The following is a 24496-nucleotide window of genomic DNA, read 5'->3' as shown; positions in this document are numbered from 1 at the left end:
AAGCCTCCAACTTGCCCTTCACGCTTGCAACCTGTCCATCAAGCCAAGTCATGTTTTGATCTTCTCCACCTTGATCACATGACTCATTGTCATATCTCATGTGCAATGAGCTCCTTCATCATCACATGTGTAAGCTTTGCAATATCTCTGAGCCATTTTCACCTCTATGGCATATGTTGCTTACACACATGTACTTATAGACTAATCACCTATATATCTCACATAAACACAATTAGTCTGCCTAAGATTATCACTCAATTACCAAAACCAAACAAGGACCTTTCATATACTAGTTTCGGATAACTGCAAGAGCATGCGGCGACGCAATCCAAACGTGTTGGTACGCACGATCTATAACTAGTACTCTCAGTCAAAAAGAATATAAATATCGTTTTCCAAGAAGTCAAATAATTTTTTAATTTAAAAAATATGTATAAACAATATTAATATTTTATGACATGTAATAAGTATTATTAAATTAATCATTAAATATATTTTTAATAAATTTAATTGGAGATCTAAACGTAGATAATATCTTATTAGATTCTTTTGATTCGTTGCGTCCCATTTCTCCTGTCCATGGATGGGCTGTGAATTTCGCGCGATTGGTTGGCCGGGAACGAGGTGTCAGACCTGCAGTGCAGAAGTGCCGACAATCCATGGACCGGAATGGGATGTAAAAGTATGGAATCGGTCGAGAAAAAGGCTTCTGTGGATCGTCCTCTTCCTCTCCCTCTCCCTCTCGTGCTGTTGATGCGTAGTGTTCACCTCCTCCCGCTAGGGATGAAAACGGATCGGATATGGACGGATATCACTGATATTATATTTGTTTTTATATTTATGTCCGGATTCGGATTCGGATTCGAATACGGATAGTGTCAACTATGGATGAAAACGGATCGGATACAGACGGATATCACCGATATTACATTTGTTTTCATATTTTTGTCCGGATTCGGATTCGAATACGGATAGTGTCAACTATGTCGGATAGGATACGATTGGATATCGACATCATAAATATGCGATTTGAGTATTCGAATACGGATACGGTATCGGATGTTGGATATCCGGACTCGGATACGGACAGATCTCAGCCCCTCTAAACGGATTCGGTTTCAAATATGGTCGGAAAATATCCGTACCGTTTTCATCCCTAGTGTCAACCATGTCGGATAGGATATGATTTAATATCGACATCATAAATATACGATTTGAATATTCGGATACGGATACGGTGTCGGATGTGACCATGGTTCTTCGTTTCAACAATGCAAGTGCCTGTTTAGTTTCCAAAATTTTGCAAATTTTTTCAAGATTCCCCGTCACATCGAATCTTTAGACGCATGCATGAAGTATTTAATATAAATAAAAAATAAAACTAATTACACAGTTTAGACGAAATTCACGAGACAAATCTTTTAAGCCTAATTAGACTATGATTGGACACTAATTGCCAAATAACAACGAAAGTGCTACAGTACCATTTCCTAAAAAAAATCGCCAACTAAACAAAGTCCAAAATAGATTTCTTAATCACTCGGTTTTTTTAGGCTGTGTTTAGATGGCGAAATTTTTTGCAAAATGCTACTATAACACTTTTCGTTTTTATTTGATAATTAGTGTCCAATTATGAACTAATTAGGCTTAAAAGATTCGTCTCGTAAATTATGGCTAAAATATGTAATTAGTTTTATTTTTTATCTATATGTCCAAAGATTCGATGTGACGAAGAATCTTAAAAATTTTGTAAAATTTTCTGGAACCAAACTGGACCTAGTCACATCCCGTCAGTTTTCTTCTGCCTTCGCCACTGATCGGTTGTCCGGGAACGAGGTGTCAAACCTGCAGTGCAGTCTACGCGGGTCACTTTCACCGTTCTCCTGTGTCATTGCAACCGCGTGTCATTGCAACTGTATAATTAATTTTTTTTATCTATATTTAATGCTTCGTATATGTATTATAAGATTCGATGGCTACTGTGCATTTTTTGGGAATTTGTACACGCGTTTCGCCGTTCTCCTGTGTCATTTTTGAGGTCACTTTCATTCTCCTGTGTCATTTTTGGGGAACGAGATGTCAGACCTACAGTGCAGTCTACGCGGGTCACTTTCGGACCAACATTAAATTGCCCGCTCCTTCCGCCCACACGCACCCCTCGAGAACCCCTGTCGCAGACAATGGGACCAGCCGTATCCGGGGTCCATCGCTCAGTGGGGCTTTCCATCACGTCAACGCCTACTTGTTGCCGCAAGTTCCTGCCGCATCCGGAACGATACTTCTTGCCGCAAGTTCCTGCCGTCATGCCGCAAGTTCGCTTTCAGCGTTAGCATCGTGTTGTGTTCGTTTCGTCCTAAACGATTGTTAATTATTTACTGTTGGTTTATTTAATATAAGAGAAAAATACTATTCTAATTTATAATCTACAAACGGGTTGCAGATTGGTGGAGGGAGTAGTATCGAAGAGCTATATAAGCCGGTGGGCTCGAAGCTTTGACAGCACCGCTCGAAGCTACTGCTTCCAGCCTTCCACTCTGTTACAAGCTACTGGGTACTGCATCGCCGATTCCATGATGATGATGATGCGGATCGTCCTCTTCCTCTCCCTCGCCTGCTTGTCTCTTGATGCGTCGTGTTCACCTCCTCCTGCTGCTTCGTGTGCAGGTAATTAACATAACATGCATCATCTATCATCTTTGCATATCAATCCGATCCGCCGTTTACTGCTGCTGAACAATCTTTGTATGTGCTTTAATTAATTTGTTGTAGGAACAACGACGCCCTTCTGTGGGTCTTCCTGCTGCAGTACCGAAGACGACCTGAAGCTGCGGGAGGCATTCCTCGCCGAGGTGAAAGCCCACGGTTACGAGGACGCTGCCTGCAGATACGAGCTGAAGGCCTACATCTGTGGGGTAAGTCCGTCATTGTTCCACCTCTCCTTTCTGTCTTGCTTGCACTCTTGCTGCTGCGCGTCGCCGCCGGGGACTGGCGGGTACCGTTACCCGGGTGTTTTTTTATTTATGCAAATACAAATGGGTACAGGTAGTGGATTATCCATGTTGCCTCAAATTAAACAAGCAGCATGTGGACTCTCGTTACTCGTGCAGTGGCCGCCGCCGCTGGTGGGCCGGTGGCGTGCGGATTTCCTTCTGATAATCAAGGGAGGGCTCAGGCCTAGGGCCATGGCCCAAGTAGCCCAAAGATACCTATGTAATTTGTTGGCCCAACAGCCCAGCAATCATTCCACTTGGAGTCTCGCCCAAATCCTCTGGAAGCTCATAATACGCCTCTGCTGTTCGTCTCGCGCAGGTGTGCGTGTCTGCCGACGACGACCCGCCCTCCGCGCTTCCTCTCCGTTGCGCCGGCGCCGCGGCCCCGCCGTCGTCCATTTCCACTACCCGTCACGACGACGACCTAGGCAGCACTGACGGCGGCGGCGGCAGCAGCACGCTGTGCGTGCACAAGGCTTCCACGCGGGCGTACGATGGTGTGGTGCCGCTTCATGACGGATCTGGCCGACTCCTCTGTTGGCGAAGAAACGGGCAGATATGGTTGGCTACGGTGGACGTGGTGGACCCCACCGGCGGCTCCGTCCTCCGCGTGGGCGACAAGCCGGTGGTCGACCTCGGCACCCGCGTCAGCCGGGACGCCGCCGCGCGCGGCCGGGGCCTCGCTGGGGTCGCTGTCCATTCCAGCGGCAGATTGTTCGTCTCCTACTACACGACCGTTGCCGCAGACGACGGCGGCGCCTTCCTCGTCGTCGACCAACTGCCGACAGCATCCTGGAGCGGGCACGAGGTCAGTTTCAGTACATACATCGTCTGTTTTCACTTTTTCAGCAGCTCGTACGTGTACATCCTCTGATTTCTACCCTTCGTTATTATAGGCCAACAGGAACCCGGCCCAGGCTAGGACTACGAGGGTGTTCTCGATGGCCTTGGCGGAGCCCCGCTCCTCATCAGTAGGCTTTCTCCTCGACTACTACGGTGGCCAGATCCTATTTCGGCCCACCAACGCTGACTCTTTCCTTTACCTCGTCACTGGCCCGGCCCAGAGCGATGGACAGCTGCAAGCAAAAATCTTGCGCTTTCGCGTTGGAGGCATGCCGTCGGGTATGTACGATTTTACTTGTTTGCTTTTTCATTTCTCATCGTCTCATCGCAAAAAACCAATCACCTTCAAATCTTAACATAATTTGCGTCAGGAATCCGTTCCATGGAGGTCCAAGTATACGCATCGCTCTTAGGCGTCCCAAGGCGATGCGCGTTCGATGCCGACAAGCCCCACGACCTCTACTGCGCAATCGTTAAGGTTATTCTGGCTTTTTTTCGCTGCTGCTGCAAGTGTTGTTTCCAGTGTTGTGGGCCTTGTAGTGAGTCCAATGCATTTACCAACGGAACTCATAACGTGCAGGAAGAGCAAGAGGTTGTATACCTCACGTCAGACGGCCCATCCCCCTCTGCCACGCCGCCAAGTGCCTCGCTCATCGTGGCCCACCAACGGCCCACGCCAGGAACGCCGCCATCCCTAGTAGGCGGCCTGCTTTACCGAGGTTACGCGGACAACACTCTCACCGGAAGGTATTGTCCCTGTCGGCTTATCAGCTAGAATCTACAGTATTTTTCTCTCACAACAAAATAGCTTCAGCCGGCTTATGTATCAGTCGAACAGAGCACCGGTTCATTCATCATGCATCCTCGGTCTTTTCTTACCTGTGTGCGGCATCGGCATGTTTGTACTCTCTCTATATACAGCTATATCTACATGGAAGGCTCAGAATTCTGGTGGACGGTGGCATCGCCGGCGAGCAACTACACCACCACTCGGAACCTCCGGGTCACGTGCGCCGCACCTGCTACCGCTACATCTCGCTGCCGCGGCGGCGACTTTGCTGGCGGCAGCGTTACCTCCTTTGCCGAAGATGCAGACAAGAATGCCCTCCTGCTCGCAACAGACGGTGTCTACATGGTTGTGCGGCCCAGCCTCTGCGACGCCGACGGCACCCACAGCAGAGCCCCCACATCCACATCTACTAAGAGCCTTCTCAAGTGGATCTTTGGTGTGATAGGAAGCCTGATAGCGATTCTTGGTGGTGGTTACGGGGCGTACAGGACATGCAGCTGCTTCAACAGGACGACTGACATCACGGTCAACGCCACCAACGTGAACATCCACAACGGCGAAAATAAAATCGAACTCACCGTTATTAGTACAGAAGGGTAGATCCCCAAAGAAGGTTTCTTTTTTTGGGTTTTCTTTATTATTAGACGTTATCTTCTTTTCAGTTGTTGTGGTTGTGTTGGTGATACGTGTTGTTTGCTGTTGGCAGAGTTGTTCAAACTATTGTAGTCAGTGTTGTTTTATTTTGTAACCTCCTTTGTGGATCGTTGTTTGTCCGATTTGAGTCTCTTTCTTTATTAATAAAATACAATATAATCGGCAACTCTTCTGTCCAGTCCGTTTAAAAAAATAGACCCAAAAGACAATGTATCTTGAACATCGTCTTATAATTTGGAATGCAGGAAGTACTGCTTACTGCTGCTATTGGTACTAGTTTTTGTTATGGTGGCGTACCGTGTATGTACCTCTTTTTGTTTCATATATATATATATACACACACACACACCTGTCTATGGTGTGCTTTTGATGATATATATAATGTACTAGGCTACCAGATATTTGAGAACGAAACATATATTGTTTTGTGGTCCGCATGCATGATAACTCAGCGTAAACTAAAAATGTGCATATAACCTGCGCTTTTTGCATTATATTCCAATTCCCGGTGCATTTGGATGCAACGATTGTTCGGCACTGGCAACTAGAGATTAGCAACGGGACTTGATCCCCACAGAAAAATTAGTTATGGGTGCGTTTAATTTGAACACTGCCCTGCCAAAGCTTGGCCCGCGTCAAAAATCGTGGGTGCCTGTGAGTTGTTCTAGGCCCCAGCTATGCCCTACCAAAGCTTTTAGCGGGCCAAATCTTGGTGCTCGATTCGACGGCCCAGGAATCAGCCATATCCTTTTTTTTGGTACACCAAAAACATAAAAGATGCAAGGGAAGGATGGTTCAGATCAACTCTAATAGCAGCCAACTTTCATTATATCATGATATATGTAATGAACAAAAGAGATTTCTCAGAGGAATTTACAAAGACGAAGCACCTCGTTTTGCTGTGACATCTTACTCATCATCTCACAATCCAAGAAAAAGCACAGGGCTAACGCGCCAAAGGCACGCTCCTTTTTCTAGTGGTCAATCGATTTGCGCAAATCAATCTCACGCACGCGGCACGGGACTACTGGACGGCCCGACGACGGCGTGATGCGAGCGGCCGACGGGCCAAGGCACAGTCACACAGAGGCTATCAGGTTGTAATTGTCGCGGAGCCGCTGAATCATCTATTTTTTTTTCTAAAAAAAGCTTGGTTGCATAATTACTTATCAATAATTATCTATGTATCAGAGACATTGTTCAGATGATATTTAGGTTAGATATTGTTTTTCATGGTTCACCAAAACAAGTCGTATGAGTATTACTGTAAGTCTCTTTTATATCTATATTTTAAACTACCAGTATTGGATTTAAACTATTTATATTGTAATTTGGTAAGTTCAAGACATATTATATTATCTAGCGCCTGCATAGTGAATTAAATTGTAACTTTTACAATCATTTACCAAATTCATAAATAAATGTTTTTTTATAGGATTCCATATGAATAATTTTATACGGTAGCCGTATAATAAAATCCTAGGCCAAATTGGCTCTCCGGGCCTGACACGTGGCTTGTGCCAGGTGAGACCAGAACAAGTTTGCCCAAAACCATGCATGCCCTAACTCACTACCATCACCTGCAACTACCTCGTGGAATGACCACACACACAAAAATGCAACACACAAAACAAAACAAAAAACGACCACCAATAGCTCCCCTGTTAAATACTATAAGAGCCTTAGTTGACCACAGCAAGTGACCTCAAGAGCAACTCTTGGAACACTAAAGCACCAGTAGAATACCCAAGGCACAATGAAGTTATCGACGGCGGTGTACTTGGCTACCTAGGTGGCGGCGTGGAGGATTTGGATGCCCTTCCAGTTGACACAGTGGGTGGTGTCTGTGCTGGGCCGTCTGTTGTTGAACTCCATATACTTGACGTTGTCCACGGTCTCCTTGACAACGTGCTCCCTGTTCCACGCCACCTAGCTGACGGCGCTGACCGCGGAGCTCGTTGCGGATGGTCAAGTTTTGGGCGAGAAAGTGCTGCGTGGGTGGGTGGGTGGGTGGGGGGACATACAGGCAGCATGATTGGCTGGAAGGCGGTCTAGCATCCATCGCAATTCTGCTGTTAGTCTGGTTCCTATGGTGCTGTGGGTGACCATAAATGTGAGCATCTCCCGACGCCCTGAGCTAAGCAAGCCCTTCTGCGGCAACTGTGTGGCTACATCCGGTCGTGGGGCACCCATCGCTGCTTCGGCAACACCGGATCAAAGTGCGTCGTAGATCGTCATCTAGAACTGCATGCACCATATCTTCTGTCATCGAACTATAGCCCTCGCTGTTAGGATTTGTGATTTGCTTGTATTGTTGTATTGTTTCAGTTTTTTTTGAAGAAAAAAAAGCCATTCACACATACTTTTTTATTCCATAGTAATATAGTACTCCCTCCAATCATAAAAGAATGCAACTATGGTATCAAGTAGTTTAAGTTTGATCAAGTTTACAGTAAATAGTATTCATATTTATGTCTCCAAATCTTTTTATTGTGAAAGTATATTTCATAATTAATCTATAATATTTATTTTGTTTCATAAATGTTAGTATTTTTCATATAAATTTGATAGAAACATTTGGTTTCTCAAAATACGAGAATTGTATTTTTTCTAGATGGAGGGAGTAGATAACTTTAGACTGACACACTACACACCTTCTTCTTCCTTCCCTCGTTCGGTGAAAACAATAAAATGCATTTGCTGCTAGTCTTGTCTATCGTCAGTCTAGCGAAGATGCAAATTGCATCTTCTCTGCACTATTGTTAATTAGGGATGAACACCACATCATACACCTTATGAGTGCCGCTTCTTTTGCTTGTCAACGGCTATATCGGTAGATAGGAGGATGGGGGGCATCGCCTGTACTGAAGAGGTATGTGGCGACGGCGAGCCGTCCCAGACTCGCCGCCGCCGTCAAAGTGAATAGCTTAGGCCCTCATCTCAATTCCTGGGACGGTTCACTTGTGGTGTCATTTAGAGGGTCGATCGGTAAGATGCGCATATAATGGTCAAGTAGGGCAATTGTCGCACGATTTGTTTATGCACTGTGTTATGTACTGCTTTAAACACTTTTCACTGTAGCATATTTTTTCACCTATCCTAGTCTGTTAGTGGCAGCGTCAGTGCACCCAACCGTTGTGTGTGCGTTGTGCCACTGTTCGTTGTAGATTCCGCGACCGCTACAAAGAAGACGGATTACAAAAGTACGTTTTATTAGTATATAAAAGTCACCGGTCATAAACAATTGAGTCGTCGCCCGCTAACCTCACTCCTGAGCAGCAAGCTGGCAGCCGGACGCTCTCTCCTCATATGCCCTCATGTGCATCCAATTTAGGTGCATATGGGGGCATATGTCCCCGAGGACATTTTTTTTTGTTCGTGATAAAAACATAGCTTTGGTAATTTGAAATCTTTCTTGTATAACTCTTTTGATTCCTTATTGATAATTCCTTCACAAATGTAGGCCACAAAGCGTGGAACTGAGAGGCAATGTTTGTTAATCCGTGTAGTCTAGTTTAGGGGTCATTTGGCGTAGCTTCGAGCCGCTCTTGATCCGCTACTGTTACAGTGGAGACAGAGGTGGTAGAGTGTCTACGACGGCTTCTCTTCTTCCTTAGGTTATTTTTCACCCAGGCACCAAAAATAGCTTCTTGTTGGAGTAACAAATTGACATATACTCTAGTATTTATATTTGCACCAAGCTCCGTGATTCTATGAATGATCACACTGTCAGTAATAAATATTTATGTTTACTGTATGGCGAATGAATGATCATACAGTAACAATTTCTTTCAACCAAAGGACCGGAGACGCAGAATATGTTCTGATTTGTTACAGTGTCAGCAGTTACTCTGTGTATGTATGATTATATATACGGTTAATTGATCAATGTACTACTCCAAAACTTTAGTTTTACAAGTGCACATCTCCAATTTTCATTTTACATTTTCCATTCATCTCCAGTTACAACTATTCACGACGTGCTCTGTGTCAGTCGTCCGCGGCACCGGCGAGGCAGAGGCGGCGATGGCGTCGAGCCACTCCACCACCTGCTGCGCCGTGGGCCGCGACTTGGGGTTGTCGCTGACGCAGGCGCACGCCACGTCCAGCACCCTCGCCGCCTCCTCCCGGTGCCTCCTCTCGCCGACGCCGACGCTGGCGTCGATCACCTCGTCGCCCCTGGCCTCGCGCCGCATCCTTACCGCCCACGACGTCACGTCCCGGCCTCCGCCCACGGGCCGCGCCATGTCCACTCGGCCGCCGCCCCGTGACAAGCTCCAGCGGCGTGGAGGATTTGGATGCCCTTCCAGTTGACACGGTGGGTGGTGTATGTGGCAGGCCGTCTGTTGTTGAACTCCATATACTTGACGTGTCCACGGTTTCTTTGACAACGTAATCCCTGTTCCACGCCACCCAGCTGACGGCGCTGACCGCAGAGCTCGTTGCGGATGGTCAAGTTTTGGGCGAGAAAGTGCTACGTGGGTGGGGGGCATGCCCCCTGGCTCCGCCCTTATGTTCAACCTTACATATGGGCAGCATGATTGGCTGGAAGGCGGTCTAGCATCCATCGCAATCCTGCTGTTAGTCTGGTTCCTATGGTGTTGTGGGCGATGAAAGGATCAAGATGCCCAAGAGGGGAGTGAGTTGGGCTAATTCTAATTTTTTGCAATAATTAAGCCCTACACTTAGCCTATTTCACCCCTTGTGTCTAGAATGTGTTTCTATTGTTCTCCCGTACAAATGTTTTGCACCCTAGGTTTCAATCCTACTCTAGCATGGCAATTTTAGGAATGTAAAGATATGAAATAAATTGCTCAAATGTAAATGCTCAAAACAAAAAGAGAAAAATGAACACAGCGATGTTTTTTTCGAGGTATCGAAGAGTCGTCACTCCCCACTAGTTCTCATTGGAGCACACGCGCAAGGGTGTAGCTCCCCCTTGATCCGCGTAAGGATCAAGTGCTCTCTACGGGCAGATTCTTTGACACTCCGTCGCGGTGAATCGCCCACAACCGCTCATAAAATAACTTGGGTCATCCACAAGCTCTGCCGGATGATCACTAAGCTCACAATCACCACCAAGCCGTCTAAGTGATGACGATCATCAAGAGTAACAAGCACAAACTCTCACTTGACCAAGACAAGCCTAATGAGTATGGTGGATGCACACTTACTACTCCCTATGCACTAATGAGGTCCTTAATCTTGGATTATCAAATCTCAATCACTCCACTAGGCTCTTGCTCTCCCTTGCACTCCAAAGGTGTTTCTCACAGTGACCTCCTTTCGCCTCCGTTTCTTCACCGAGTTGATCCTCATCAACTCCAACCTCTTCTCCTTTGTAAATGTGCCAACACCACCAAATGTACACCACCTTGCGCAAGTGTGTTAGCTTTTTCACAATCATTTTCAAAGGATTAGCCACTCTACTTGCCACGCCACTCGATTCTACCAACGATGCAAAGTTAGATTATTCGAGTGACACTAGATGACCGATATGCAAACAAGTTTACCTATCTTGATAGTACGACCATCTATCTTAAACCCGGTCATAAACTTCTCTACACACCTATGACCGATGAATTAAAATGCCCTAGGTTATATCTTTGCCTTACGTGTTCCATTCTATCTCACCCATTGTTGATGCAACACATGCACCAACATGATCAACAATGATATGATCCACTTCATATCATCGTGTGACCGTATTGGTTCATCGATCATGACTTCACTTGCTTTTCACCGTTGCCTTCGTCCATTGGCGTCAAATCTTGCTCAAGCTTCACCGCCACGCGGTCCATCGCTTCACAGCCTCCAACTTACCCTTCACGCTTGCAACCGGTCCATCAAGCCAAGTCATGTCTTGATCTTCTCCACCTTGATCACATGACTCAATGTCACGTCTCATGTGCAATGAGCTCCTTCATCATCACATGTGTGAGCTTTGCAACATCTCCGAGACATTTCCACCTCCATGGCGTATGTTGCTCACACACATATACTTGTGAACTAATCATCTGTGTATCTCACATAAACACAATTAGTCCACCTAAAATTGTCACTCAATTACCAAAACCAAACAAAGACCTTTCATATACTAGTTTCGGATAACTACAAGAGCATGCGGTGACGTAATCCAAACGTGTTGGTACGCACGATCTATAACTAGTACTTTCTCAGTGAAAAAGAATATAAATATCGCTTTCCAAGAAGTCAAATATTTTCTTAATTTAAAAAAATATGTATAAACAATATTAATGTTTATGATATGTAATAAATATTATTAAATTAATCATTAAATATAATTTTTAATAAATCTAATTGGAGATCTAAATGTAGATAATATCTTAGGGCCTGTTTAGTTCGCGAAATGAAAAGTTTTGGATGTCACATCGGATGTTTCGGGGATGTCGGAAGTAGTTTTCGGATACTAATAAAAAAACTAATTACATAGCTCGCCTGGAAACTGCGAGACGAATTTATTAAGCCTAATTAATCCATCATTAGCGCATGTTAGTTACTGTAGCATTTATGGCTAATAATGGGCTAATTAGTTTTAAAACATTCGTCTCGCGATTTTCAATCAAACTGTGCAATTAGTTTTTTTCGTCTATATTTAATACTCCATGCATGTGCCGAAAGATTCGATGTGATAGTTTGGGGTGAAAATTTTTGAGATTATTTTGATTCGTTCCGTCCCATTTGTCCTGTCCATGGATGGGATGTGAATTTCGTGTGATTGGTTGGCCGGGAACGAGGTGTCAGACCTGCAGCGCAGAAGCGCCGACAATCCATGGACCGGAATGGGACGTAATCTGACGAAGTGTAGGCGAAGCTCAGGACCAACAGTAACTAGCACTAACCGGCTCGTCCGGCCGAGAAAAAGCCTATCTAAGAATCTGTAAACGTATGCTTATTAGTTTCGGAAATTGCCCGCTCCTTCCGCCCACACGCACCCCTAGAGAACCCCTGTCGCGGCCAATGGGACCAGACGTATCCGGGGTCCATCGCTCAGTGGGGCTTTCCATCACGTCAACACCCATGCGGAAAAGTCTTCGGGTATTTCCGCCCTGCTATACGCTTTACGGTGTCGGGAAAACGCAGCCTCCGAGCGACACGCGTTCGCGCGATGCGTTATCGTGGAACCAAACAGGGCCTATATAAGCCGGTGGGCTCGAAGCAGCTTTGACAGCACCGCTTGGAGCTACTGCTTCCAGCCTTCCACTCTGTTACAAGCTACTGGGTACTGCATCGCAGATTCCATGATGATGATGATGCGGATCGTCGTCTTCCTCTCCCTCGCCTGCTTGTCTCTTGCGTCGTGTTCACCTCCTCCTGCTGCTTCGTGTGCAGGTAATTAACATAACATGCATCATCTATCATCTTTGCATATCAATCCGATCCGTTTGCTTTCTTATCTCGCGTGTACCGCTGCTGAACAATCTTTGTATGTCCTTTAATTAATTTGTTGTAGGAACAACGACGCCCTTCTGTGGGTCTCGCTGCTGCAGTGCCGAAGACGACCTGAAGCTGCGGGAGGCATTCCTCGCCGAGGTGAAAGCCCACGGTTACGAGGACGCTGCCTGCAGATCCGAGCTGGAGGCCTACATCTGTGCGGTAAGTCCGTCATTGTTCCACCTCTCCTTTCTGGCGGGTACCCGTACACGGGTGTGTTCCTTCTGTCTTGCTGCTGCGCTTAGCCGCTGGGGACTGGCGCGTACCGTTGCCCGGGTGAGGGTAAAAAAAAAAAGGACCAAGTGCGTTACAACGGAAAAATAATAATTTCTTGATAATTCAAGTAGGACCATTTGTTTTGCGTTGCAATGGGAAAAAAAATTCCACGATAACTCAAGTTTAAACGTGTTGTAAATTACCAAAAACACAAAATTTTAAGCATCAAATATCAGCAAGACAAAACTATGCCATATTAGACTAACTGACAACTAATTCCATATTATAGCAACCAAAAAAATTGTAGACTGCATTCCATACTTGCTTAAGGTAGAAACCATAACGGACCTCTGTTTATTTTAATTTCTTGTTGCAACCGTAGCTAGTCACGAACTGCCTTAAATTTACAAAAGATTGTCCTATAGCAGGATGTAGACTGTGGTAGCGCCGTACAAATTAAATAATCATTACTGTAGCAAGCAGCATGTGGACTGTGGTAGCGCCGTAGCGCGCAACTTAGAGGGTGGTCGGTTTCTCCTCCTAAACTTTAGTCGTTGTCCTATCGGATGTTTGACACATGCACAGAGTATTAAATATAGACTAATTACGAAACTAATTGCACAGTTTACGACTAATTTGTGAGACGAATCTTTTAAGTACAGTACGTGTGCTAATGACGGATTAATTAGGCTTAATAAATTCGTCTCGTGGAGTAATGATAGATTCTGTAATTTGTTTTTTTATTAGTATCCGAACACCCCATATAACACCTTCACGTGACACCTCCTAAATTTTAGTCACTGGATCCAAACACCCACTTAGTCGTGCAGTGGCCGCCGCCCACTTAGTCGTGCAGTGGCCGCCGCCGCGGGTGGGCCGGTGGTGTGCGGATCTGATAATCAGGGGCGGGCTCAGGCCTAGGGCCGTTGTGGTCCAACTAGCCCAGGGATAGCTATGTAATTTGTTAGCCCAACAGCCCAGCAATTATTCCACTTCGAGAGTTGAAGTCTGGCCCGAGAGTTTCCAATTTTAACCCTATGTGCAGTTTTGACTCCAATTAAAAGATAAAATTACAGATTTCTCATAATTGATTGATAGTTACAAAATTGGTTGTTGCAAAATACAAGATGAAGAGGACCAGGACATTAGCATCGTATTTCTCTCCCCGGTAGCTACTGTATCATATTATATTATTATTAATTATATGATTAAAGAACTTCTCGATTTAAAAACCTTTCTTGTGAGCTATTTTTCTATGTGGCACGTACATACATTGTCATATAGACTATGGTGTATCGTTTGCCTTTCCACTATTAGAATTTGATCCTAATCTCGCCACTGCTCATAATACACTCTAATGTTCGTATGCGCAGATGTGCGTGGCCGCCACTGCTCCGGCTGACGACGACACGTCCTCCACGCTTCCTCTCCGTTGCGCCGACGCTGCGGCCCCGCCGTCCATCTCCACTACCTGTCACGACGACGAGCTAGGCTGCACTGACGGCGGCGGCAGCAGGAGGTCGTCCAGCGGCACGCTGTGCGTGCACAAGGCTTCCACGCGGGCGTACGATGGTGTGGTGCCACTTGATGATGGATCTGGCCGACTCCTCTGTTGGCGAAGAAACGGGCAGATATGGTTGGCTACGGTGGACGTGGTGGACCCCACCGGCCGGCGGCTCCGTCCTCCGCGTGGGCGACAAGCCGGTGGTCGACCTCGGCACCCGCGTCAGCCAGGACGCCGCCGCGCGCGGCCGGGGCCTCGCTGGGGTCGCCGTCCATTCCAGCGGCAGATTGTTCGTCTCCTACTACACGACCGTTGCCGCAGACGACGGCGGCGCCTTCCTCGTCGTCGACCAACTGCCGACAGCATCCTGGAGCGGGCACGAGGTCAGTTTCAGTACATACATCGTCTGTTTTCACTTTTTCAGCAGCTCGTACGTACGAGTACATCCTCTGATTTCTACCCTTCGTTATTATATATAGGCCAACAGGAACCCGGCCCAGGCTAGGACTACGAGGGTGTTCTCGATGGCCTTGCCCTTGCTTGATCAAGGCGAGGCGGAGCCCCGCTCCTCATCAGTAGGCTTTCTCCTCGACTACTACGGTGGCCAGATCCTATTTCGGCCCACCAACGCTGACTCTTTCCTTTATCTCGTCACTGGCCCGGCCCAGAGCGATGGACAACTGCAAGCAAAAATCTTGCGCTTTCGCGTTGGAGGCATGCCGTCGGGTATATACGATTTTACTTGTTTGTTTTTTCATTTCTCATCATCTCATCGCAAAAAACCAATCACCTTCAAATCTTAACATAATTTGCGTCAGGAATCGGTTCCACGGAGGTCCAAGTATACGCATCACTGTTAGGCGTCCCGAGGCGATGCGCGTTCGATGCCGACAAGCCTCACGACCTCTACTGCGCAATCGTTAAGGTTATTCTGGCTTTTTTTCGCTGCTGCTACAAGTGCTGTTTTCATGTGTTGTGGGTCTTGTAGTGAGTCCAATGCATTTACCAACGGAACTCATAACGTGCAGGAAGAGCAAGAGGTTGTATACCTCACCTCAGACGGCCCATCCCCCTCTGCCACGCCGCCAAGTGCCTCGCTCATCGTGGCCCACCAACGGCCCACGCCAGGAACTCCGCCATCCCTAGTAGGCGGCCTGCTTTACCGAGGTTACGCGGACAACACCCTCACCGGAAGGTATTGTCACTGCCTGCTTATCAGCTAGAATCTACAGTATTTTTCTCTCACAACAAAATAGCTTCAGCCGGCTTATGAATCAGCCGAACAGAGCACCGGTTCATTCATCATGCATCCTTGGTCTTTTTCTTACCTGTGTGCGGCATCGGCATGTTTGTACTCTCTCTATATACAGCTATATCTACATGGAAGGCTCAGAATTCTGGTGGACGGTGGCGCCACCGGCAAGCAACTACACCACCACTCGGAACCTCCGGGTCACGTGCGCCGCACCTGCTACCGCTACATCTCGCTGCCGCGGCGGCGACTTTGCTGGCGGCAGCGTTACCTCCTTTGCGGAAGATGCAGACAAGAATGCCCTCCTGCTCGCAACAGACGGTGTCTACATGGTTGTGCGGCCCAGCCTCTGCGACGCCGACGACACCCACACCAGAGCCGCCACATCCACATCTACTAAGAGCCTTCTCAAGTGGATCTTTGGTGTGATAGGAAGCCTGATAGCGATTCTTGGTGGTGGTCACGGGGCGTACAGGTACAGGACATGCAACTGCTTCAACAGGACGACTAACATCACGGTCAACGCCACCAATGTGAACATCCACAATGGCGAAAATAAAATCCAACTCGCCGTTATTAGTACAGAAGGATAGATCCCCAAAGGAGGTTTCTTTTTTGGTTTTTCTTTATTATTAGACATTATCTTCTTTTCAGTTGTTGTGGTTGTGTTGGTGATACGTGTTGTTTGCTGTTGGCAGAGTTGTTCAAACTACTGTAGTCAGTGTTGTTTTATTTTGTAACCTCCTTTGTGGATCGTTGTTTGTCCGATTTGAGTCTCTTTCTTTATTAATAAAATACAATATAATCGGCAACTCTTCTGCCCAGTCCGTTTAAAAAAAATAGATCCAAAAGACAATGTATCTTGAACATCGTCTTATAATTTGGAATGGAGAAAGTACTGCTTACTGCTGCTATTGGTAGTAGTTTTTGTTATGGTGGCATAACATGCACGTACCTCTTTTTGTTTCATATATATACCTGTCTATGGTGTGCTTTTGATGATATATATAATGTACTAGGCTACTAGATATTTGAGAACGAAACATATATTGTTTTGTGGTCCGCATGCATGATAACTCAGCGTAAACTAAAAATGTGCATATAACCCGCGCTTTCTGCATTATATTCCAATTCCCTGTGCATTTGGATGCAACGATTGTTCGGCACTGGTAGCTAGAGATTAGCAACGGGACTTGATCCCCACAGAAAAATTAGTTATGGGTGCGTTTAATTTGGACGCTGCCCTGCCAAAGCTTGGCCCACGTAAAAAATCGTGGGTGTCTTTGAGTTGTTCCAGGCCCCAGCTATGCCCTACCAAAGCTTTTAGCGGGCCAAATCTTGGTGTTCGATTCGACGGCCCAGGAATCAACCAGAACGACATACAAAAATCAACTGCACACCATTGATATGAATATCTTGAGGCCATGTCCTTTTTTTGGTACACCAAAAACATTAAAGATGCAAGGGAAGGATGGTTCAGGTCAACTCTAATAGCAGCCAACTTTCATTATATCATGATATATGTAATGAACAAAACAGATTTCTCAGAGGAATTTACAATTGCAAAGACGAAGCACCTCGTTTTGCTGTGACATCTTACTCATCATCTCACAATCCAAGAAAAAGCACAGGGCTAACGCGCCAAAGGCGCGCTCTTTTTTCTAGTGGTCAATTGATTTCCACAAATCAATCTCACGCACGCGGCACGGGACTACTGGACGACCCGACGACGGCGTGATGCGAGCGGCCGACGGCCGAGGCAGTCACACAGAGGCTATCAGGTTGTAATTGTCGCGGCGCCGCTGAATCATCTATTTTTTTTTTCTAAAAAAAGCTTGGTTGCATAATTACTTATCAATAATTATCTATGTATCAGAGACATTGTTCAGATGATATTTAGGTTAGATATTGTTTTTCATGGTTCACCAAAACAAGTCGTATGAGTATTACTGTAAGTCTCTTTTATATCTATATTTTAAACTACTAGTATTGGATTTAAACTATTTATATTGTAATTTGGTAAGTTCAAGACATATTATATTATCTAGTGCCTGCATAGTGAATTAAATTGTAACTTTTACAATCATTTACCAAATTCATAAATAAATGTTTTTTTATAGGATTCCATATGAATAATTTTATACGGTAGCCGTATAATAAAATCCTAGGCCAAATTGGCTCTCCGGGCCTGACACGTGGCTTGTGCCAGGTGAGACCAGAACAAGTTTGCCCAAAACCATGCATGCCCTAACTCACTACCATCACCTGCAACTACCTCGTGGAATGACCACACACACAAAAATGCAACACACAAAACAAAACAAAAAACGACCACCAATAGCTCCCCTGTTAAATACTATAAGAGCCTTAGTTGACCACAGCAAGTGACCTCAAGAGCAACTCTTGGAACACTAAAGCACCAGTAGAATACCCAAGGCACAATGAAGTTATCGACGGCGGTGTACTTGGCTACCTAGGTGGCGGCGTGGAGGATTTGGATGCCCTTCCAGTTGACACAGTGGGTGGTGTCTGTGCCGGGCCGTCTGTTGTTGAACTCCATATACTTGACGTTGTCCACGGTCTCCTTGACAACATGCTCCCTGTTCCACGCCACCTAGCTGACGGCGCTGACCGCGGAGCTCGTTGCGGATGGTCAAGTTTTGGGCGAGAAAGTGCTGCGTGGGTGGGTGGGTGGGGGGGGGGGGACATACATGCAGCATGATTGGCTGGAAGGCGGTCTAGCATCCATCGCAATTCTGCTGTTAGTCTGGTTCCTATGGTGCTGTGGGTGACCATAAATGTGAGCATCTCCCGACGCCCTGAGCTAAGCAAGCCCTTCTGCGGCAACTGTGTGGCTACATCCGGTCATGGGGCACCCATCGCTGCTTCGGCAACACCGGATCAAAGTGCGTCGTAGATCGTCATCTAGAACTGCATGCACCATATCTTCTGTCATCGAACTATAGCCCTCGCTGTTAGGATTTGTGATTTGCTTGTATTGTTGTATTGTTTCAGTTTTTTTTGAAGAAAAAAAAGCCATTCACACATACTTTTTTATTCCATAGTAATATAGTACTCCCTCCAATCATAAAAGAATGCAACTATGGTATCAAGTAGTTTAAGTTTGATCAAGTTTACAGTAAATAGTATTCATATTTATGTCTCCAAACCTTTTTATTGTGAAAGTATATTTCATAATTAATCTATAATAATTATTTTGTTTCATAAATGTTAGTATTTTTCATATAAATTTGATAGAAACATTTGGTTTCTCAAAATACGAGAATTGCATTTTTTTCTAGATGGAGGGAGTAGATAACTTTAGACTGACACACTACACACCTTCTTCTTCCTTCCCTCGTTCGGTGAAAACAATAAAATGCATTTGCTGCTAGTCTTGTCTATCGTCAGTCTAGCGAAGATGCAAATTGCATCTTCTCTGCACTATTGTTAATTAGGGATGAACACCACATCATACACCTTATGAGTGCCGCTTCTTTTGCTTGTCAACGGCTATATCGGTAGATAGGAGGATGGGGGGCATCGCCTGTACTGAAGAGGTATGTGGCAACGGCAGCCGTCCCAGACTCGCCGCCGCCGTCAAAGTGAATAGCTTGGCCCTCATCTCAATTCCTGGGATGGTTCACTTTGTGGTGTCATTTAGAGGGTCGATCGGTAAGATGTGCATATAATGGTCAAGTAGGGCAATTGTCGCACGATTTGTTTATGCACTGTGTTATGTACTGTTTAAACACTTTTCACTGTAGCATATTTTTTCACCTATCCTAGTCTGTTAGTGGCAGCGTCAGTGCACCCAACCGTTGTGTGTGCGTTGTGCCACTGTTCGTTGTAGATTCCGCGACCGCTACAAAGAAGACGGATTACAAAAGTACGTTTTATTAGTATATAAAAGTCACCGGTCATAAACAATTGAGTCGTCGCCCGCTAACCTCACTCCTGAGCAGCAAGCTGGCAGCCGGACGCTCTCTTCTCATATGCCCTCATGTGCATCCAATTTAGGTGCATATGTCCCCGAGGACATTTTTTTTTGTTCGTGATAAAAACATAGCTTTGGTAATTTGAAATCTTTCTTGTATAACTCTTTTGATTCCTTATTGATAATTCCTTCACAAATGTAGGCCACAAAGTGTGGAACTGAGAGGCAATGTTTGTTAATCCGTGTAGTCTAGTTTATGGGTCATTTGGCGTAGCTTTGAGCCGCTCTTGATCCGCTACTGTTACAGTGGAGACAGAGGTGGTAGAGTGTCTACGACGGCTTCTCTTCTTCCTTTGGTTATTTTTCACCCAGGCACCAAAAATAGCTTCTTGTTGGAGTAACAAATTGACATATACTCTAGGATTTATATTTGCACCAAGCTCCGTGATTCTATGAATGATCACACTGTCAGTAATAAATATTTATGTTTACTGTATGGCGAATGAATGATCATACAGTAACAATTTCTTTCAACCAAAGGACCGGAGACGCAGAATATGTTCTGATTTGTTACAGTGTCAGCAGTTACTCTGTGTATGTATGATTATATATACGGTTAATTGATCAATGTACTACTCCAAAACTTTAGTTTTACAAGTGCACATCTCCAATTTTCATTTTACATTTTCCATTCATCTCCAGTTACAACTATTCACGACGTGCTCTGTGTCAGTCGTCCGCGGCACCGGCGAGGCAGAGGCGGCGATGGCGTCGAGCCACTCCACCACCTGCTGCGCCGTGGGCCGCGACTTGGGGTTGTCGCTTACGCAGGCGCACGCCACGTCCAGCACCCTCGCCGCCTCCTCCCGGTGCCTCCTCTCGCCGACGCCGACGCTGGCGTCGATCACCTCGTCGCCCCTGGCCTCGCGCCGCATCCTTACCGCCCACGACGTCACGTCCCGGCCTCCGCCCACGGGCCGCGCCATGTCCACTGGCCGCCGCCCCGTGACAAGCTCCAGCAGCACCACGCCGAGGCTGTACACGTCCCCGCGGTAGGTGGCCACCGACGAGCTCCCGTACTCCGGCGGGATGTACCCCAGCGTGCCCACCAGGTCCGTCGTCACGTGCGTGTCCGTCGGGAGCACCAGCCTGGCCAGCCCGAAGTCCGCCAGCCGGGGCTCCAGCCGCGCGTCCAGGAGGATGTTGCTCGACTTGATGTCCCGGTGCAGGACGCGCGGCTCCGACGAGGCGTGCAGGTGCGCCAGCCCGCGCGCCGCGCCGCGCGCGATGCCCAGCCGCGCCGGCCACGCCAGCGCGCCGCCCCGCTCGTGGAGCCAGTGGTCCAGGCTGCCGTTCTCCATGTACGGGTAGATGAGCAGCCGGTCCTTGCCGGCGCGGCAGTAGCCCTGCAGCGGCACCAGGTTCCGGTGCCGGACGCGCGACAGCGTCTCCACCTCCGCGCGGAACTCGCGCTCCATCTGCCAGAAGTCGCCCGACAGCCGCTTCACCGCCACCTCGCTCCCGTCGGCCAGCGTCGCGCGGTACACCATCCCGAAGCCGCCGCACCCGACAATGCGGGACGCGTCGAAGTTGCGCGTCGCCTTCATCACGTCCTCCAGCGTCATCGTGCGCTCGCCGCTGTCCCCGTCCCCGCTGCCGCTGCCTTCCTCTTCGCCGGCGGGGAAGAGCAGCACCAGCGTGGACTTGGCCGCCGACTCGAGGCTGCCGCTGTCGTCGTCGTCCGCCGCCACCCTGGCGTTGTCCTCCTGCCGCTTCGACCACACGCGCCACGTGACGGCCGCGGCCACGGCGACGAGCAGCGCCGTGGCGACGCTGATCGCCGCCACGACACCGGCGCTGGCGCTCCGCTCCTGCTTGCCGCCCCCGCCGCCGTCCGCCGCGCGCGGCGGCTCGTCGTTCCGCGCGCACCGCGCGACGTGGATGCCGCACAGCAGCGGGTTCCCCTGAAAGTCCCCGCGCGAGAACGTGGAGAACTGCCCGCCCACGGGGACCTCGCCAGAGAGGTTGTTGTACGAGACGTCGAAGTGGGAGAGGAAGCTGAGCTGCGTTAGCGACGCCGGGATCGCGCCGGAGAGCACGTTGTTGGACAGGTCCAGCGACTCGAGGCTCGTCATCCCCGACAGGTCCGGCGGGATGGGCCCCGACAGCTTGTTCCAGCTCAGTTCAACGATATGCACCTTGGTCAACGCCCCCAGCGCGGCCGGCACGCCGCCGGTGAGGTTATTGTGTCCAAGAACCAGCGAAGGCGGGAAGCTGTCCACCTGGTTGTACTGCCGCCCCTGCACTGACGTGTTCCGGCGCATGAAGAACGGGAAGTCATGCACCTGCGCCTCGTCGTCGTCGCCGCTGCCATGAGCGCCGCCGGCGATCAGCCCCGGCATCCGCGTCAAGCTACCCGGTATCTCTCCCTGCAGGGAGTTGTTCGAGATGTCGAGGTAGAAGAGTCGGTCGAACTGCCCAAGCCACGGCGGGATCGGGCCGGCGAGCCGGTTCCACGACAGGTCCAGCACTCTCAACTTCCGGAGGCCGGCGATCCACGACGGTATTGCCCCGTGCAGCTCGCAGTTAGCCATGACCAGCACCTGGATGCTGGGGAAACCCGCGATGCCGGCGTCGTCCGACGGCATCTCCTCGCCTACGTGGAAGTTCCTGGTGAGCACCAGGCTGGTCAGGTTGGGGAGGCTCTGCAGCGTCCGCAGCGCCGACGAGACGTTGGAGAAGCTGTTGCCGGTGAGCGAGAGGAAGGACAGCGAGGAGAAGTTGGCGAACGACGGCGGAATCTCGCCGATGAGCTTGTTCCGGCCGAGGTTGAGCGCGGCCATGTCCCTGCACTCAGGAAGGCTCGCCGGGATGGGCCCCGTGAAGCCGTTGGCGCCGAGGTCAAGGTACACCAGGTTCCTGAGCGCGCGGAAGTCGAGGCCGATGTCCCCGACGAACGAGTTGTTCCGGAGGTTGAGCACTCGGAGCCGGCGGCACCGCGAGAGCGTGGCGGGGAGCTCGCCGGAGAGCCGGTTGCTGGGCGCCGAGAGCTCCTGGAGGCCGGTGAGCGCGTCGAACACGTCGGGTAGCGGCCCGGACAAGGCGTTGAAGGAGAAGTCGAGCCGGACGAGGCCGCTGAGGTTGCGCACGCGAGGCGACAGGCCGCCGGAAATAGAGTTGGTGTGGAGGCTAAGGAACTGCAGCGACGTGACGCCGAAGAGATCGTCAGGGAGAACGCCGTCGATGCCGTTCCCGTCGAGGGAGAGCTCGACGAGCGACCGGCATTGCCCGAACCCAGCGGGGAACGCGCCGGAGAGCCTGTTCATGGAGAGCCGCAGGACGCGCACCGCCGGAGACGCGGCGCACAGCGCGGCGGCGTCGACGGGGCCCACGAAGCCGTTGCCCGACACGTCGTACGCCGTCAGGTTGCGCGCGCCGGGGAGCACGGGGTGGGTGCCATTGAACGCGTTGTACGAGATGTTGAACGCGCGTGCCGCCGGGAGGTCGATCGGACCGGCCGCCGCCAGGGCGCCGGCGAGCGCGTTGGCGCTGACGTCGAGCACCTCGAGGCTCCGGAGCCGGAGCAGCCCCGCGGGCAGCGCGCCGCGGAGCGCATTGCCGGAGAGGTTGAGCACCCGGAGCTCGGTGAGGCCGGTGAGCGACGCGGACACCTGCCCACGCAGCGTCCGGTTGGGCAGCGCCAGCCCGACGACGGCCACGACCGCCGTGCCGTCCACCGCCGACTCGCCGCACGTCACTCCGGGCCAGTCGCAGCACGCGGTGTCGGACGCGTTGGCGGCGGTCGGCCAGACGTCGACCCCGGCGTCGAGGCCCGCCGAGAACCCTCGCAGCGCGGCAAGGTCGGCCGCGGCGCACGGCTGCGTCTGCGCGGCGGCGCCGCTCAGCACGGTCGCGCACAGCGCCACTAGCAGCATCGCCGCTGCTCTGCTCCCCATGTCGATCGCCGGAAAAGAGAGAGAAGGCACTCTGGGTTTGACTCTGCAGCTCAAGTTTAATACTGCTGCTTAGCTTACATCCCTGACCTGACCTGTCCTAATTCTTCAGGTGAGTTGATTTATAAAGTAGGTAGTAGTGCCTGTCATGATTTGAGACCCATCTCTATAGTTTCTTAGTATTTCTTGTTAGTGTACCGTAAATATATATATTTGTTGTTGAGTGCAGAGTGCTTGCTTTGGTTTGGCTCAATCTGTTGGATGCATCTGGACGCCGCAGCTACAAAAAATGCCACCTTCAGATTGATCTTTCAGAGTGTGCGTGTGCCATCGTCATCTTCTCCAGCTGACTGACTGACTGAACTGATCGTTCCATGTAACTGTATCTCTTGGTTCTGGGCATTGACTACCTTAACCCTGCCAGTGATTAATGGAGGTCAACGGCTGTTCGAGCAGGACACGTGGCGGTGTGACCTGCAGCAGGCGCGTGCATCCCGGCTGGCGCCTAACCAGATTATTGTTGTTACTAGCCATGGTTACTAGTTTAGCACCCAGGCCTTGTTTAGTGGTAGGAAGTTGGAATTTAGGGATACTGTAGCACTTTCGTTTTTATTTGACAATTAGTGTTCAATCATGGACTAATTAGACTCAAAACGTTTGTCTCGCAATTTCCCACCAAACTGTGCAATTAGTTTTTTTTTGTCTATATTTAATGCTCCATGCACGAGCCACAAACATTCGATATGACAGGTACTGTAGCACTTTTGGGAATTTGGGGTAGAACTAAACAAGGCCCAAGCTTCTGTCCACTAGTAGTTGTAGTAGGTTTCCATTTTTTTTTTTTTTTGTCTTCCTCTGACTTAAACCTGGGACAATGCTGCAGCAGTCAGAGTTACGACACT

The 24496-nt window shown here is 48.9% G+C and overlaps 3 protein-coding genes across 3 annotated transcripts; 2 read left to right on the top strand and 1 right to left on the bottom strand.

The window, feature by feature from the left end:
* The first annotated feature begins 2570 nt into the window (after nt 1-2570).
* On the top strand, nt 2571-5223 carry LOC136465006 (HIPL1 protein-like). The gene is made up of 7 exons (XM_066463915.1): nt 2571-2664; nt 2770-2912; nt 3310-3798; nt 3887-4160; nt 4229-4311; nt 4414-4580; nt 4755-5223. The coding sequence occupies exons 1-7, from the start codon at nt 2571-2573 to the stop codon at nt 5221-5223; spliced, it is 1719 nt and encodes a 572-aa protein (XP_066320012.1).
* A 7316-nt stretch (nt 5224-12539) lies between these two features.
* LOC136465005 (HIPL1 protein-like) lies at nt 12540-16297 on the top strand. The gene is made up of 8 exons (XM_066463914.1): nt 12540-12630; nt 12752-12894; nt 14322-14603; nt 14650-14835; nt 14932-15226; nt 15295-15377; nt 15481-15647; nt 15823-16297. The coding sequence occupies exons 1-8, from the start codon at nt 12540-12542 to the stop codon at nt 16295-16297; spliced, it is 1722 nt and encodes a 573-aa protein (XP_066320011.1).
* A 3909-nt stretch (nt 16298-20206) lies between these two features.
* LOC136466494 (phytosulfokine receptor 1-like) lies at nt 20207-23674 on the bottom strand. Its single transcript, XM_066464927.1, has one exon. The coding sequence runs from the start codon at nt 23595-23597 to the stop codon at nt 20334-20336; it is 3264 nt and encodes a 1087-aa protein (XP_066321024.1). The 5' UTR covers nt 23598-23674; the 3' UTR covers nt 20207-20333.
* Nucleotides 23675-24496: the final 822 nt, after the last annotated feature.

Source organism: Miscanthus floridulus, chromosome 7, assembly GCF_019320115.1.
Source record: "Miscanthus floridulus cultivar M001 chromosome 7, ASM1932011v1, whole genome shotgun sequence".
Classification (NCBI taxonomy): Eukaryota; Viridiplantae; Streptophyta; class Magnoliopsida; order Poales; family Poaceae; genus Miscanthus; species Miscanthus floridulus.
This window is presented reverse-complemented; position numbering and strand designations above follow the sequence as displayed.

Coding starts and splice junctions, on each gene's coding strand:
- LOC136465006 (XM_066463915.1), top strand. CDS start 2,571: ATGATGATGATGATGCGGATCGTCCTCTTCCTCTCCCTCGCCTGCTTG. Junction 2,913..3,309: donor TGAAGGCCTACATCTGTGGG/GTAAGTCCGTCA, acceptor CGTCTCGCGCAG/GTGTGCGTGTCTGCCGACGA. Junction 4,161..4,228: donor TCATTTCTCATCGTCTCATC/GCAAAAAACCAA, acceptor TGGAGGTCCAAG/TATACGCATCGCTCTTAGGC.
- LOC136465005 (XM_066463914.1), top strand. CDS start 12,540: ATGATGATGATGATGCGGATCGTCGTCTTCCTCTCCCTCGCCTGCTTG. Junction 14,604..14,649: donor GGTTGGCTACGGTGGACGTG/GTGGACCCCACC, acceptor GTGGGCGACAAG/CCGGTGGTCGACCTCGGCAC. Junction 14,836..14,931: donor CATCCTGGAGCGGGCACGAG/GTCAGTTTCAGT, acceptor TATTATATATAG/GCCAACAGGAACCCGGCCCA.
- LOC136466494 (XM_066464927.1), bottom strand. CDS start 23,597: ATGGGGAGCAGAGCAGCGGCGATGCTGCTAGTGGCGCTGTGCGCGACC.